The sequence below is a fragment of the Rhinopithecus roxellana genome, chromosome 6 (assembly GCF_007565055.1).
Source record: "Rhinopithecus roxellana isolate Shanxi Qingling chromosome 6, ASM756505v1, whole genome shotgun sequence".
Lineage (NCBI taxonomy): Eukaryota > Metazoa > Chordata > Mammalia > Primates > Cercopithecidae > Rhinopithecus > Rhinopithecus roxellana.
Window position 1 is genome coordinate 153,603,968 of NC_044554.1, and position 15,859 is coordinate 153,619,826.

Consider the following 15,859-nt stretch of genomic DNA (forward strand, 5'->3'; position numbering starts at 1 on the left):
AGGCGGGCGGATGACCTGAGGTCTGGAGTTCGAGACCAGCCTCACCAACATGGAGAAACCCCGTCTCTACTAAAAATACAAAATTAGCCAGGCGTGGTGGCACATGCCTGTAATCCCAGTTACCAGGGAGGCTGAGGCAGGAGAATCACTTTAACCTGGGAAGCAGAGGTTGTGGTGAGCCGAGATCATGCCACTGCACTCCAGCCTGGGCAAAAAGAGTGAAACTCCATCTCAAAACAAAAAACAGCAACAAAAACAAACAAACAACAACAACAACAAAAATGGGGATCTGCCAAAGTGGTTAGGGTTAGAGTGCATTTATTCTCAAAGCGGCATTCAAACAGCTATAGGTGAAACATAAAAACATTATGTGCCGGCTTTATCAATACATTCAGTCAGCATGGCTCTGTGATTTCCAGAACTCAACCATCTCCACATCCCCCTATGGGGTGCTGAACGTCACAGTACCTGACTTTATCTCTTAAACTTTTACAGGAGGCATCCAGTCAGTCAAGAAATAACTCAGTGTATATAATTAGGGCAGAGTTGCTGAACAGAAGGAGCTAGAACTATCTAGGGTTTGTAGAGCCAGACAAGGAGGGAGAAAACTGTTCACATAGCCCAGCAGACGATCAATGATGCTACAGAAAGACACAAACACCCACATTTCCAGCACCTTTTCCATGTATAAAATGTATTACTAGTGTGCAGTGACAATTAGTATCAGTTATAGGCAGGAGGCAGACATTCTGCTGAGGATGACAATGTAAGATACAGCAGACAAGATCACAACAAATTTAGAGTCAGAGGGTACCAAGTAACAAACACCAGTGATAGGGAACAAAGAAATAGAAATTGGAAAGTCACTAAGGTGACTAAGATTTAGATACATATTTGGATGAATTAGTTGACACTAACACAAGCACATAAATATGCATTTTTTTTCCACAGTGCTCATGGGTCTCTGTGTTGTCATAATAATTAAGGACAGGGCAATGATGCCAGTTAACCGGGGTTCAACTCCCAGCTTCCTCGCTTCCCAGCTCTGAGACTTTCAGCTAATTACTTAACTACTTTAAGTCTCAACGACCCTATGAGTAAAATGTGGGTAATATAATGTTACCATACAAATAAAGTATTCTGGGTATTATCAAGATAAAATATAACATGAAATACTAATATAGTCCTTGGGGGAAAGGATGTGCTTAAAATGGGTGAATAGCAATATAAATGATTATTATTAAACTTTTATATACTTTCACTATAGCCCTTAACATATTCGATTTTATTTAGCAATTCCCATGCTAAATTAGAGTTCCATTAGTCCCTCGTGCCATAGGTAGTGGGCACATATTGTGTCTGTAGTCATGACAGTGTTAAAATCCAGGCTGGACTTTAAAATGTCACTGGTTCATTCAGAGTTTCTCGCCTGGCTGACTTCTTCTATGTTCAACTTCCAAACTTTTTACTCTGGAAGATTTCTCTTTTTTGTCTTACGTGGCCTTAAGTGCTATCATGAGTCAAAGGACCTGGGAGCTAAAAACGAATAAAGAGGACTCTTATAGTCTTCATTATTCTACGTGAATCTGAACTGAATCTACTGAGAGATGCTACAGATCTGTGTAAATTTATTTCTTCATGTACCAACTGTCAGTCTGTGGAAGTTCATAATGTGTGTGTGTGTGCGTGTGTGTGTGTGTATGTGAGAGAGAGAGAACGTGTGTGTGTAAAATGTTGATGGAGTTATATTTCACCCAGATGGTGCCACTAAGAAGGGGTAAACGGAATATTTCAGGAGCCATATTCCTTCTCCATTAGAAAAGTAATTTTAGCTCCAGAGACTCAGTCCCTGAAATGAAGATGCTGACCTGAAATGTGTAGTCCTCAAATGCAATGTGTGCACTGAAATGGTGCTAAGTATAGCTTTGGGCCAGGGAGAGAAGGATCATATATCCAGTATCTAATATGATCCCAACAACAGCACTACCACAGCTAATCAAATTTATAGAATTCTGCTGAGCCCTGCATTAGACCAGGATGGATGGCTGGATCAAGCTTGACTCCATTTATTTTATTCATTTTCTGGTAGATTCAAGGGAAAGGGGATTCAAAATAAAGGGAGCTAGGAGTATTCAAGATGGCTGGAAGGACCCAGTTCCTCAAAAACCTTACCCTCACGTATTCTACCCAGCACTGATGCATTAGGTTAGAGGGCAGCCATTTGCCTCACGTTTTAGCAGCCTCAGTCACACCTTAAGTGAATTATTATTATTATTTATTATTATTATTATTATTTATTATTATTATTATTATTATTTTGAGATGGAGTCTCGCTCTGTCGCCCAGGCTGGAGTGCAGTGGCCGGATCTCAGCTCACTGCAAGCTCCGCCTCCCGGGTTTACGCCATTCTCCTGCCTCAGCCTCCCGAGGAGCTGGGACTATGGGCACCCGCTACGTCACCCGGCTAGTTTTTTGTATTTTTCAGTAGAGACGGGGTTTCACCAGTGTTAGCCAGGATGGTCTCGATCTCCTGACCTCGTGATCCGCCCGTCTCGGCCTCCCAAAGTGCTGGGATTACAGGCTTGAGCCACCGCGCCCAGCCAAGTGAATTATTTTTATCGAATCAATACTTATCTGAGAAGGGCAGCATTGATAGAGCAGCACACTTGTTGTGGAAGATTAACTCTGATATAAAGATTGGACTTGGGTTTGCAGAGGAGGCGGCACAACCAAAATGGAGGTCACAGGAAGGTGAAAGGGCTCTGGTGCTTTTCAAAAAACACAAACTAGCGACCGCACCAAGGGGCAGCTGAGGAAGCTTCAGCAACTCCCAAAAATCCATCATCCTACCTCCCCACAGCTACCCAAGTAAACACAGGGGTTAACTCAGGGGTTTCAACACAGGCTGCAGGTCAGAATCACCTGGGCAGTTTTAAAAGGTACACGAGGCCAGTTGAAGAAAGGCATCATGGCCGGGCGCGGTGGCTCAAGCCTGTAATCCCAGCACTTTGAGAGGCCGAGACGGGCGGATCACGAGGTCAGGAGATCGAGACCATCCTGGCTAACACGGTGAAACCCCGTCTCTACTAAAAAAAAATACAAAAAAAAAAAAAAAAACTAGCCAGGCGACGAGGCGGGTGCCTGTAGTCCCAGCTACTGGGGAGGCTGAGACAGGAGAATGGCGTGAACCCGGGAGGCGGAGCTTGCAGTGAGCTGAGATCCGGCCACTGCACTCCAGCCTGGGCGGCAGAGCAAGACTCCGTCTCAAAAAAAAAAAAAGAAAGGCATCAGGGCATAGGGCACAGGCTTAGGTTCCTGGTTTATTTTTTAAGCTCCCAGGGTGATTCTAATGTCCAGACAGGTTATAACGCACGAGTCTAAGTGAACGCAATGTCTGCACACTGCAATCACTGCTTCAAGGCAATTCTTCTTGATGCTTCTGTTAACCAGGTGACCACTCTTATCTTCAACCAATGTAGACATTCTGGAGTCCGCAATGGCATGAGTGGCCTTCTTTTCTGAGATGTGACCTAAGGCTATTAAGACTAGGGTAGTAGGCTGAAAATCCCAGTCTCTTTATTTCAGGTAAATCTGGCCCTTCAAAGAAAAAAATTTGCCAATCCTTGAACTAGGTGACAACTATTCAGTTCATTTCTCCTTCAAATCTAAATAACAACAGCAGCTACCCTTGACTGAGCATCTTCTATGAGTTGGACACTGTTTGAGATGCTTCACGCATATATCACTAATGTTTGTAACTAGATAGCAGGTATTATTCTAAAATTGCAAATTTCTAAAATCTAGACTCTCTCCCTTCCTCTCCACATGCACTGCCACCATCTTAATCCAAGCCACCATCAGTTTTTCACCAGGACTATCACAATAGCTTCCTGCCTAGTATCCTGGTTTCAATCTTGTCCCCTTCCAATCTATTCTCTATCTAGTATCCAGGGTCATCTTTGGAAAGCAGAAAGAGGCTTGCTTAAAAGCTATCAGAGGCTTCCATTTCTCTTGGAATAAAAGCTAGACTCCTTTCAAAGCCCTGCCAAGTCCTGCGTGATTCAGCTCCTGCTCCTATTCCACCTTCCTCTTGCGCCCCTCTTCCCCTAGCCCACCCCAGGCTCAAACCACACTGGCTCCTCTCCACTTTGAGAGCATGCTAATAATTTTTCTCCTACCTTATGCCATCAAACATGTTTCCTCTGCATAGAATGCTTGCCCTCACTCCCTTCACTCCTTCAGGGCGAGGCTAAAATATCATCTGTAGAGAAGCCTCCCTCTTCATCCCATCTCAGCCTTCTCCAATGGTTTCCTATCACTCCGCCCTGTTCGTTTCCTTCCTCATACTTACTGTAATTTGGAAGTTTTTATTTTTATTGTAGAGTTATGTTTTTGTTTGTTTCTCCCACTAGGCTGCCAGTGCGTCAATGGCTGGGGCTTCATCTCTTATACCCGTGAAAGTACCCAGTGTCAGCACAGTGCCCAGTACCTTGCCACTTTGTAACAAATATTTCTTGGATGAATAAAGAAGTCCATTTTACAGATATCAAATAAGCTAATTAACTTGCCTGAGGCAACAACTATTATAGAAATCTCTCAGAGGGGAAAAAAATTCTACTAGGCTTTGTATAACAATCTCTAAAAAAAAAAAAAAAAAAAAAGTATCTTGTTTATCCTGAAGACCTTAAATGACTGTCATTGTCCCAAATCTCCTTTGCTTCACACATAACCTAAGCCATAGCAATGACCGTCCATGAGCTAAGTATATCCAGCTGAGAGTTTGAGGTCAAGAGGATTTTGCAACAGTGGAAATCTTTAAATTGCTTAAATATGCTTGTCACAAAGCATTTATCTTAAGTGCTGTCTACCTTGCCCAGTGGGAAGTCCCTGTATTTTATCAAGTAGCAATCCAGTTGGCCTACTGAAGGGATACTCCTCTGACAAAGGGGCACGTGGCCATTCATGTCAGCATCCACAAGTCACCTCCATTGCCATCTTGGGCATTGCAGTAAACTTCTGATGGGTAGATCCACTAGGACTTTCTTACCTGCACAATTCTGCTGAGGCTCCCAGTGGACTTTGATGCCGTCTCTCTGGCAGGCCCGGGTATATGCCAAAAATGACTCGCAGTAACAGTTTTTATGGACTGGACATTCACACATGTCTGTCACACAGGACCTATAGAACCCAATAGAGAGATACAAGCATTTAAAAATATTAAACATAAACACCCTAAATATAACTTCAGAAAGGGTCATAGATGGGGAAACCTGATTGGCCCATTAAAATGTCTATTTTAGATTGGAAACCTAAATTGGCAAAATTCTGCATGGAACTTAAGTGCTGGATACCTCTGAACAATGTGATATTAGATTTCCTTTCTTCTAGAGCAAGATTATCCAAAAGAACTTGCTGTAAGGATAGACATATTCTATTATCACCACTGTGCAAAGCCACTCTATATTTGGCTACTGAGCACCTGGAATGTGGCTGCCACAACGGAGGAACCAAGTTTCTAATTTGCTTTAATTTTAATTAACTTAGATATAAATAGCCCCATCCACCTAATGGCTACCCTACTGGAATACCATCGCCATCTTGTGACGAGCACTGATATAAAACTAATAAATTTTACTGCAATGTTTCCAAAAATGGTAACCAACTTGATAAAAACACAAAATCCCATGGCTTTCTGAAGACAGACAATTAGAATTCATTTCTGTAATATCTTAGAATCTTAGTCTTTTAAGGACCACTGAATCTTCAGTCTTTAGAATGTAGAGTGACAAATTCTAAATAAAGCAAATATTTCAGGCCTCTAATTAGACTGCAAGATGAACAGGATTAAACCAAGGTCTCTATAGCTGAAATATGGAAGTGATGGACCAGGATATAAATTGAGCGGAAATGCAAACTAACAAATTTTTAAACATCTTGACCACAAAGACATAATAATGGCCTTACATTGGTATATAATATTACAGTTTACAAAATGCTTTCACACGCAGCCTGTCACTGGATGGTAAACAAGACATAATACAGTTGCTTGTTCCATAAATGAAGGGGTCATTTTACAAATAAATACATGGGCCCAAAGTCAGCACTTTTAAGTGGAAAAGAGCAAATTAAATTATATCTCCCGGCTTTGAAAGTGGTGTCCTTTTTATTATACCACACAACAACTGTCATCTTCTTCTTTCAGCAAATTTACTGCCTCACAATTTCGAGTTAACATTTATGCAAGAGGCCTCCAAGATTAATAAAATTAAACTATCCTTATATTTTTCATAACCTTGTTCAGCAAACTCCCTTCCTCACAGAAGCTCTTCAAGGCTAAACACAGGAAAAATAATATCCAAGAGTACAAGCTGCACTTATAATCTTGAAAAGTGATCATGACACTGCCACTGGATGTTAATAATGCCATTTTCCTGTATCGTGGGACCTGTGCACAACCGATTGTCGAGAGCACTCAGCCAGCTCTGGGTGGAGGTCGACACACTATCTGCTCTAAACAGGAATTAAACAGCAAAAAACAGATTCAAGGAGCAACAGGCCCACAGTGAACGCACAAAGTTATTGCAGCCCAACACTCAAGGGCACAGTTTTGGGAAATAGGAACCAACAGGGACAAAAGAGGAACAGATGTAAAACCTAAACAGCCTCCTTCGATGTCAAGGACTGAGAGATTATTTGATGAGCCATACCTAAGACACAATAACCAGGACAGAAAAAGTGATCTTTTTTCTTTGTAGTAGTCATGGTTGTTGCTTTTTTTTTTTTTTTTTTTTTTTTTTTTTTTGAGATGGAGTTTCACTCTTGTTGCCCGGGCTGGAGTGCAATGGTGCAATCTCGGCTCACTACAGCTCACTACAACCTCCACCTCTCAGATTCAAGCAATAATCATCAGCCTCCCAAGTAGCTGGGATTACAGGTGCCCACCACCATGCCCGGCTAATTTTTTGTATTTTTAGTATAGACAGAGTCTCACCATGTTGGCCAGTCTGGTCTTGAACTCCTGACCTCAGATGATCCACCCGCCTCGGCCTCCCAAAGTGCTGGGATTACAAGCATGACCCACTGCGCCTGGCTCAAGGTTGTATTTCTTAATACTTCTCCCCACTTTTATTATAGAAATCTTGGGCAAATGCATTCAGGCATTAAACACACAGTACTGTCTCTACACTGGGGAGAGCCTCTGGAATTCCAAAGAGAAGCCAAATAAAACTTGTCCCTAAAATGGCATCTAAATGTCGGCGTGTGAATTCCCCTCAATGCCGTTTCCCTTTGTTGTTTCAATTTTCATTTCAGAATAACCCACACCCATCGTATTTATGCTCAGACTTCACAGCAACATTTTTGGCTGCCCCAGGTTCTAACCTCTAATCCCATTCCTACTTCACTTTCCCAGAAGAATTTGTTCCTCACCTCTCTCCCGGCCCATGGGGGTAGGTCTCTTTCTGTATACACGGCTCTCACTGCCAAGACCTGGATGGAACGGCATCTCATGGGCCTGGTAAAATGATGGCACATATATGGGAAAAGGCTGGTCTCAGTGTGAGGAAATGTGTCCTCAGATTTGAACCAATGTCTACTGTAATTCTGTAAAATTCCATGGACAATAAACCAATAAAATGTAATTTGTTTGGGTAAGGGGATTGTTAGTGAATATTTTCCTTTTTTTCCTCTTGATTTCTACTTGTCTTATGAAGCTATTTACACAACTGAAGATAAATTATAGACAGCTAAATCCAATTCATTGAGACTGTTGAGAGAAAATGTTTTAAGTACACATTTAATAACCACGGTGTACATATACTCTACCTCACCCACAGACAGGCCCTTCTGTCTCCACAGACACAATCAATGATGTGCCTTCACTGTAAAACTAAGGAAGATCTGAGCTTTTTATATGATCAACCACTCATGGGGAACAATATATGAGACAAAAATGTTTGTCCAAGCCAGACCTTTACTTGAAAATGTTTTATGTATTTTTAAAGGCTTAAACTATGTGTTTTGTCTCGGAAGCTAAAATTCAAAAATGTTGTTTTTCACTTATGAAGTTGATGAATTTTATATAAAACAATGAATAGAGTTGGTGAGAGAATGGAGAAGCAGCCATCCCCCTGCCCCACTGGCAGTGGTGTGAATCTGCCAGCTCTTACACGGAGTGTTTTTCAGGGACTGTCTCCTCCACCGCACTTGGCAATGGGATAAGAGGCAAAGATTTTCACTGCTCCATTTAATAGATAGGGAAGCTGAAGCTTGAAGAAGTGAAGTAACTTACTCAATGTCTTAGGGTTGATCATAGATCCAGAGCTGCAAACCTAGGAGGACACCTTGTTTTGTTGTGATCTCAGAACCCATATTCACAGTAACTACATTAGATCTTTCTAGAGAGAAATCGAATAATATTTATACACAGCCCAGACAAAGGTTCTTACTCTCTGATGAACATTTTAGTCCTAAGGAAATAGTAATGCCCATGAATATAGGCTTCAAACCTAGGCATTTTCATCACAATGTTATTTAAATTGAAACAGAAAAGGGAAATAACCTAAATTGTCCATAACAACGGCCCAGCTAAATAAATTCAGGTGACTTCTGTGATGAAATACCCTACAGCCATTACAATGACGTTTTGGAAATATATTTTTTAAATATGAGGAAATGTTTGGGAAGGATTAACTTAAAAAAAAAAAGAGAGAAGGATAACAAAACTGTGTTTCAACATCATGTAATCACACAATGAAAATAAAAATAACTGAAAACAGATATGACCAAATCCAAAGGACAGCTCAGGGTGGTGGATTGTGGTTCTCCTTAATTTTCTTACCTGTATTTTCTACCTAGTCCTGATTCCTTTGTTACTTTGCCAGGTCTGTTACAATAGAAACCCAAAGAGTCAGGCAGGCACCGTGGATACATATCACTTTTCTAAAAAGGTAAACTTCACAGTTTACTTTTAAAACTACACAAAAGAGTATCATGAAAGATATTAGTATTTAAATCAGAATTTCGGAATGATAGTGGGAAAATAAAGAATGGGAGAAAAGGAGGGTGTCTATTTGTAGGTCTTAGTTATTCAACATTCCCCCAGCTAAAAATCTTCCCAATCTGGGCTTTGGCAGCCTCGCGATACAGACTTCGGCTGGATTCACTTTGTGTTGTCTTCACACCTGCGTTTCATTCGTCTATTGATGTTGTGGTGGAATAGATAATGGAATAATTTTGCATGCTTCTCCTGGTTACAAAAGAATTTATTAAGGGAAAAAATAAAAGCATCTTCAAACGCACTTCACATTTTCGGGAGGGACAAAACGATTGTTATTCAACTATTCAATTCTTGTTTATCACACTTCATAATTCAGTGTGAGGAAAATCTAATTTATGACACAGTGAAGTTGAGTTTTCTGTGTTTATGGAAGATTGTTACCCTTTCCTTAATCAGTATGTACCCATGGTCTACATTTATATTCATTTTATAGAATAAATAGCAGAATTTTATCACTTCTGGGAATGACTGAGATTTATGGCTTTGGTGTCTCTGCTCTCATGATATTGTTCTGTCACATTTATGTTCTGTTTGATGGTGAGCTGGTCAGGAAACACAGCTGCCCACTGCTCCAGTGGGAAAACACAGGTTGCGTTACTCTGAGCTTTTCCAGGAAAGCCCTGCAGGTGAACAGGGCCTGCCTGACCAGGTTTCTATTGTAAAGGAATTGGCAAAATAACAAAGGAATCAGGCCTATACAATCCCCTTAAAGCATACTGTCTGTCACAGGAGCTTCAAATTAATGTATCTAGAAATGGTTTCCTCATTCATCTACCCCACTCCTGGCATCTTGCCTGGCAGCCAAGAGGTGCAGATTCTGTGTGGTTAACACAGCTGCTCGGTGCCACAATAGGACAAGAGGAGGCCCGGAGCTGATGCAGGGGCCCAGGGAGCTGGCACCAGGCTGGGCAGCACTTTGTCACACATCCACTACCTCCCTTCTCTCAATGTTTGGTGTTTGTGTGTCGTGTTTCAATGACTCCTTGAAGGCATGTTGTAACCCTGTTCCTCATAGCACTCAGCACAGTAGTGGGATCACAGGTCAGTTCCCTCCTTGAAATCCAATGAATCACAACTCATCTGCAGAGAAGCCTTCAGAACTATTTTCCCGCATCAAACTACAGCTACTGCCTCCTGGAAACTCCACACCAGAAACCATTAGACACATGTGGTTATTTAAATTGGAATTTAAGTGAATTTCCATTAAATAAAATTACAAGTTCAGTTCGTCATTCCCATTAGCCACATTTCAAATGTTCAATGCCAGCAGGTGCTGGTGGCCCCCACGCTGGACAGAGTGGATTGAGAACACTTCCATCACTGAAGCAAATGCTATTAGATGGTGCTGCCAAGAGTGCAGCTCCATTAGCACCAGGGAATCCATTTCTGTCCTGCTGGAGGGATTTACAGGTGTACTGAGATTAGCATCAAGCTCACCTCTGATTGGGCACCTACAAAAAAATTTCAAACTTCTTGGCATCAAATTCAAGGTTCCTAGCAGCCTAGCCTACTTTTCTAACTCCATTTCTTTCTTCCCTACTCCTTCTTTTACCCATCAACCCGTGGCCTTCCATCCACCTGGCTATTCCTGACTTGAAGGTACTTCCATGTCTTTTCCACCGGAAAAATCTAATGTCTATCCTTTAAGTCTTAATTCACATTCCTCAGTGGTGTTTGCCAAGTGGCCCCCAAAAAGTTAGCCACTCCCTATAGGGTCCCATGTCCTTCATACCTTTCTTATTGCACAGATCCTTTGAAATATCACCTTTTTCCTTGCTGGGGGACAAGGACTGTGTCTGGCTTATCTAGCCCCCCAGCACAGCGCCGTGAACACACAGCTCAGTAAATATTCAGTGAATCGTTCAAAGAGTGAATGAGAGTAACCTCATGACCTTTTCCCAGCTTCCAGAGGATTGAACAGCTGGACACTGATATCTGAAGGGCATGAATTCCATCCTTACTCCCACTCTGTGGCCACTGCTTAATACGGCCAAGGTCACGGGGGCTGCTGGCCATAACAACCTCTGAACTAAGCTGCTTCCGCAAGAACCTTTCTGCTGTCATTTTCATTTTGAACTTCTTGCACTCCTCTCCCGTCTCCAGGGGATTTTTTTTTTTTTTAAATTTAATGACTGGTGGAAAAAAGGATTTGATGAGAGAATTCTGCTTTAACCACACATTTTCAATAAAGCACATATTTGATATAAGAAAAACCTATAGTTTTTCATGTTATTAAAAAGGCAAACCTCCAATACTGCTAAAATCAAAACATCAAACACATCTATGCTTCCTAGCAACAGCATATCCGAGTGGTTTCCCCTCTGCTTTCTCTGGCACAAGGGCCATGCCTGTCAGACAGAGGCAAGTGTCTCTGCTTCCCAGGCACAGTTTTGAACGGCAGATGTATTACCCATTGGGAACTCTCCACCCTGGTTCTTGGAGAACAGAAGGGCAAGCCAGGAGTGCCAGGGGCCAGCTCCATCTCGGAGCCAGACATCCAGCATTCTGGCTGTCTTCTCTGCCACCACAAAGGGTCTTCAGCTGGACTATGTTTGTCAATCTGAAGGTCAACTATCCTGGGAGCAATGGCAGGATCGAGGCAGAACTCAACAGTGCAAGGAAGATAACAAGAAAACCACCACTTGGTCATATGGCTTTCCTCGTTCCACATATCTAGGAAGGCGATAGAAGTGAGTGAAGGCATCTTAGGCTTATTGGTGCCTGGGAATCAATGGAAAAGAGGGGAGGGAGAAGGTAAGGAAGAGAGAGTCCCAGCTGAGTGAGCAGAAGTGCGGTTAGCTACCACAAGTCTATTAAAAAACTCACATTTTAATCCCTGAAATCCTGCCCTAATTTCTCTAATCTGAGTTGCATGGAAATAACTAAAGGTAGTAGCCAAGGTATGAAGGCACATTCATGTCACATTGTGCCTATGAAAACAATGTCATCCAATATCATGCTCTTTTCCTCAGCCCTATACAGGCATGTTCACACACTCATTCTTATCCATCCATCGAAGGGGTACAAAAAACACAACTGTCACACGAAAAACACGGCCAGAAAGTTCAATCCTGGGAACTGTGAGGCTGTTTTATTGAGCTGTCAATGAAAGGGCAGGGCTAACCTGCTAAGCCAGCCAGCAGGGAGCTCCTGCTGCTCTGTCCACAGCGTTCCTGGGCCAGCCCCAGTTTGGCATCCCTGTGGCGACTGTCCACACTGGCTTAAATATTGCTGAGAATATTCCAGGTTCTATGGTTGCCTGGGGTTGCCAGGACAGAACAGCAAGTCCAGGCATTTTCATGAGCTTGTGGATTTCGTAATCTTGATCTGGGGAGACAAGGCAGGACACCTGGAACGGGAGTCCAGCCTGTTTCTCTGGTTGTAGATACAAAAGTTATCCCAAATTCTCTTTCAGCTTTCCCAAATTCAGCTTTCCCAAATTCTCCCCTCATCCCCCTACACTCAAGTTAAATTGTTAGCCCACTCCTCGGTGAAAAGATGGCATTCATGGAGCTCTGTTTGTTCCAGGCACTAAACAAGGTACAGAGGCTAACAGAGATGGGCTCCTCCAAGAAAACAGGATTGTGCAGATACTAAAAATCAAACTCCAAATGACATAACAACTATTATGAATGAGAAAAGGGAAATTCCAGGCTAAGGGAGGTGCCTCGGTAGAGGCACAGAATTTCCAAATCACCAGATCTTAGATTTGACAGTCACGTGGTCAACCTCCCAATATCAAAAACAATAGAAAGCAAAAAAAGTCCCTGACAGAGAATCACACAGCCTCTTCCTGAGACCTCGCAGGACAGGGGGCTGGTTTCCTTGCAGGGTAGCTCGGCAGATCTGCTGGTTATAACATTTCCTTCTTCTAGGGATCCAAATCCTCATAATCTCCAGTTAACTCTCAGGTTTGACATCGAGAGCCACACAGAATCAGTCAACGTGTCCCTGCTCATAAGGACTCTTCAGTTACCTTCCTGCGCTCCCCTGCTCAGCCTTGTATTTTCATCTTCCTGCCTTCTGCGTCCCTCCCTCCCTGTCAACTGCTTGCTTCCTGCTTGTCAAGAACAAAAATCCAACAACCAAATTTACAGGAGAAAAATCTACCAAACCGTTTTTGTTCATGATTCACAGTGAATCTCTTACTTGATTGCCTGCCCACTGTCCCTACCTTATATACATTGCCTAGTTATACATTCCAACACTTTTTACCTAATTTAGATGCTCTCCAATTACTAAAAATATTTATTTTTAAATCCTCCTAACTTTCCCCAGGAGGTGAATGGCATTACGCACACAGCAGCACACAGGAGCTCCAGAAATGATCATTCACCTCCGACCCTCTTCTGAAGCTATGGATTGTTTTTGTGAAATAATGTAGGCATCTGTGGACACAGAGACCTTCCTTTAAGAGAGTAGCAATTCTTAGGATTTTCCATGGATGCCAGCTTTAGAAGAAGCTCCGCATACTTGCTTTTAGTAGAGGTACGCTTTTAGCAGTGACCAAACATGTCTGGAATCTAAAATATTTTCTTCCTTGATAAGGCCATATATCAGACCACATGTGAAGAGTATAATCCACAGTTAAATTCTCGCCCATCTAATAACGGGGAAGGAATGTGCACCATTTTGCTATTTTCTCTATACCCAGGGGCCACAGCTTTTAAGGAGCCCAAAGCCAGAGACTATATACCAGTAACTTTAGAAATACTCCTGTTGGGAAGATAAGCTATCTTTGCTCAAGTAGGAAACACTGGCTTCATGGAGGGAAAAACTGACCATGATTAACAGACATTTGCTGAGTTGTCACTCTTCTAGAAATAACTCTTCATTTCAATTTGGGCCCCATTCTAGCAAAGCCCGGCAAATCTTGCAAGATGGTCTCAGGAGCTGGACAGGGAGAGGGAAGCTTGGTTATGACCCCCCTCTAGTGGCCATGAGTTAGAGCATGAAGTAACCGTAATTCTTACTCCAGCATTTGCTTCTAAATCAAACAACTCACCTTTTTGGAGGCTGGCTGATAAAAAAAGAACATAAAAATGGTGCTTGGCAGAAAATCAATCACTTTTCTCTTAAACTTGTGCTCAATTCATCACTGTCACGCTTACTGTAAAACAATTGTAAGGCTGGTGAACTAAACCCCTGTGTAATCCTAAGCACCTACCCCTGATGCCTGCCAAGAAGGGTGAGTGCATCCGAGGCAGGCTCCTGGAGAGGGCAGGGGGAGGTGGGACACCACCAGGAAGAAGTCTCTGCTCCGTCCACCTTTTTTATCTTTTTCGTGAAATCTCATTTTACCTACGTACATCAAGCCTCACATATTTTTTGTCTCTAAAAAGAACTTCAAGTGCAAGAGAGTCAGAACCCTTCACCTAAGCAGAAGAGAAACATTCTTTACCACTCAAGGAAAAGCTAAACTGTTCTTCCTGCTTCCACACACTCATTCAACACAGAACGCTTTGGTCACCAAAACGTGTAGGGACTTTTCCCCACTAACCACTAGCTCTCCAGTGGACACCAACTGGGTGTCCTGAAATTGAACTCAGTTCTGACACTACCTACTGGAGTTAGCGTCAGATCCCACAGGCAAAGGTCTGCTCCCTACTTTAGATATCAATTGCGGTCCCAGGTTGTGGCCTGTGCTTCTGACCAACTTGTTTATAAATCAAAGTTTCCACAACCCCCTTCTTGGATCCGGTTAATTTGCCGGAGTGACTCACAGGACTCAGGCAGACACTTAAGTTACCCAGTTGATTATAAAGACTGTTACCAAGGATACGGATGCACAGCCAGATGGAAGAGATGCACAGGGCGAGGGTGTGGGAAGGGACGCAGAGCTTCCGCGCCCTCTCTAAGCATATCACCTTCCAGAACCCCTGTGTGTTTAGCTATCCAGAGGCTCCCCCAAATCCTGACCTTTTGGGGTTTTGTGGAGGTGCCATTACATAGGCCTGATTAATTACATCACCGGTCATTGGTGATCAACTCAACTTTCAACCCCTTTCCCCTCTTCAGAGGCTGGAGGGAGAGGCTGAAAGTCCAACCCTCTAATTACACAGTTGGTTCCTCTAGTAATGCAGCTCCTCTCCATCCTAAGGCTGTCCAGGAGCCCCCCAGGGGTAGTTTCATTAGAACAAAAGATGCTGCTATCACCAAGTAAATTACAAGGGCTTTAGGAGCTCTGCATCTGTCACTCCTACCATTCAGGAAATTAATTGCAAAGGTCTTAGGAGCTCTGTATCAGGAACTCGGGTCAGAGACCAAATAAAAAAAAAAAAAAAAAAAAAAAAAAAAAAGATTTCCCTAGTGCTCTTGCCTACAAAGTTTTAGGAGCTCTATGTCAGAGAGCAATATACACATTTCAATACACACATTTCACATCTACTGAGTCTGAGGTGGTAATACCATCAGGGGCCAAAGGTATCAGCGTGTTGCCAATATTCAGCCATGTTTTGGGGTAAGCCTTACTCTTAGTTTGTAAAATGATGGGGTCCCCATGCTACTAATATTCTATTATTAATGACTCTGTCAAGATATGAATTTGCCCAGGGTTCAGCCAGCCCCAAAACTAAGTAGTATATGTATTTTAAAAGCCCTCTGCCCAAAAATGAGAGAGGGATCTTTACCCCAAATAAACTCACTGTCTTCTTTTTGGTGAGCCCATCTCATCATAATTTTACTCCCAACATAGATACACACTATCTTTGAAATTGTTCTAGTCCCCTCGACAAACACCAAGGGAATGTCAGCTGTGTGCAAACTGCTGACTGGGCATTGTGGGAAATGCAGACAGAAAGA

At 42.6% G+C, this 15,859-nt stretch overlaps 1 protein-coding gene across 1 annotated transcript in view; it reads right to left on the bottom strand.

The window, feature by feature from the left end:
* Positions 1–15,859, bottom strand: part of BMPER (BMP binding endothelial regulator) — a 252,570-nt gene that overhangs the window by 7,143 nt on the left and 229,568 nt on the right. The window contains exon 14 of the mRNA XM_010357797.2: positions 5,048–5,178. Coding sequence (XP_010356099.1) covers positions 5,048–5,178 — 131 coding nt within the window. The remainder of the gene's footprint in view (positions 1–5,047; positions 5,179–15,859) is intronic.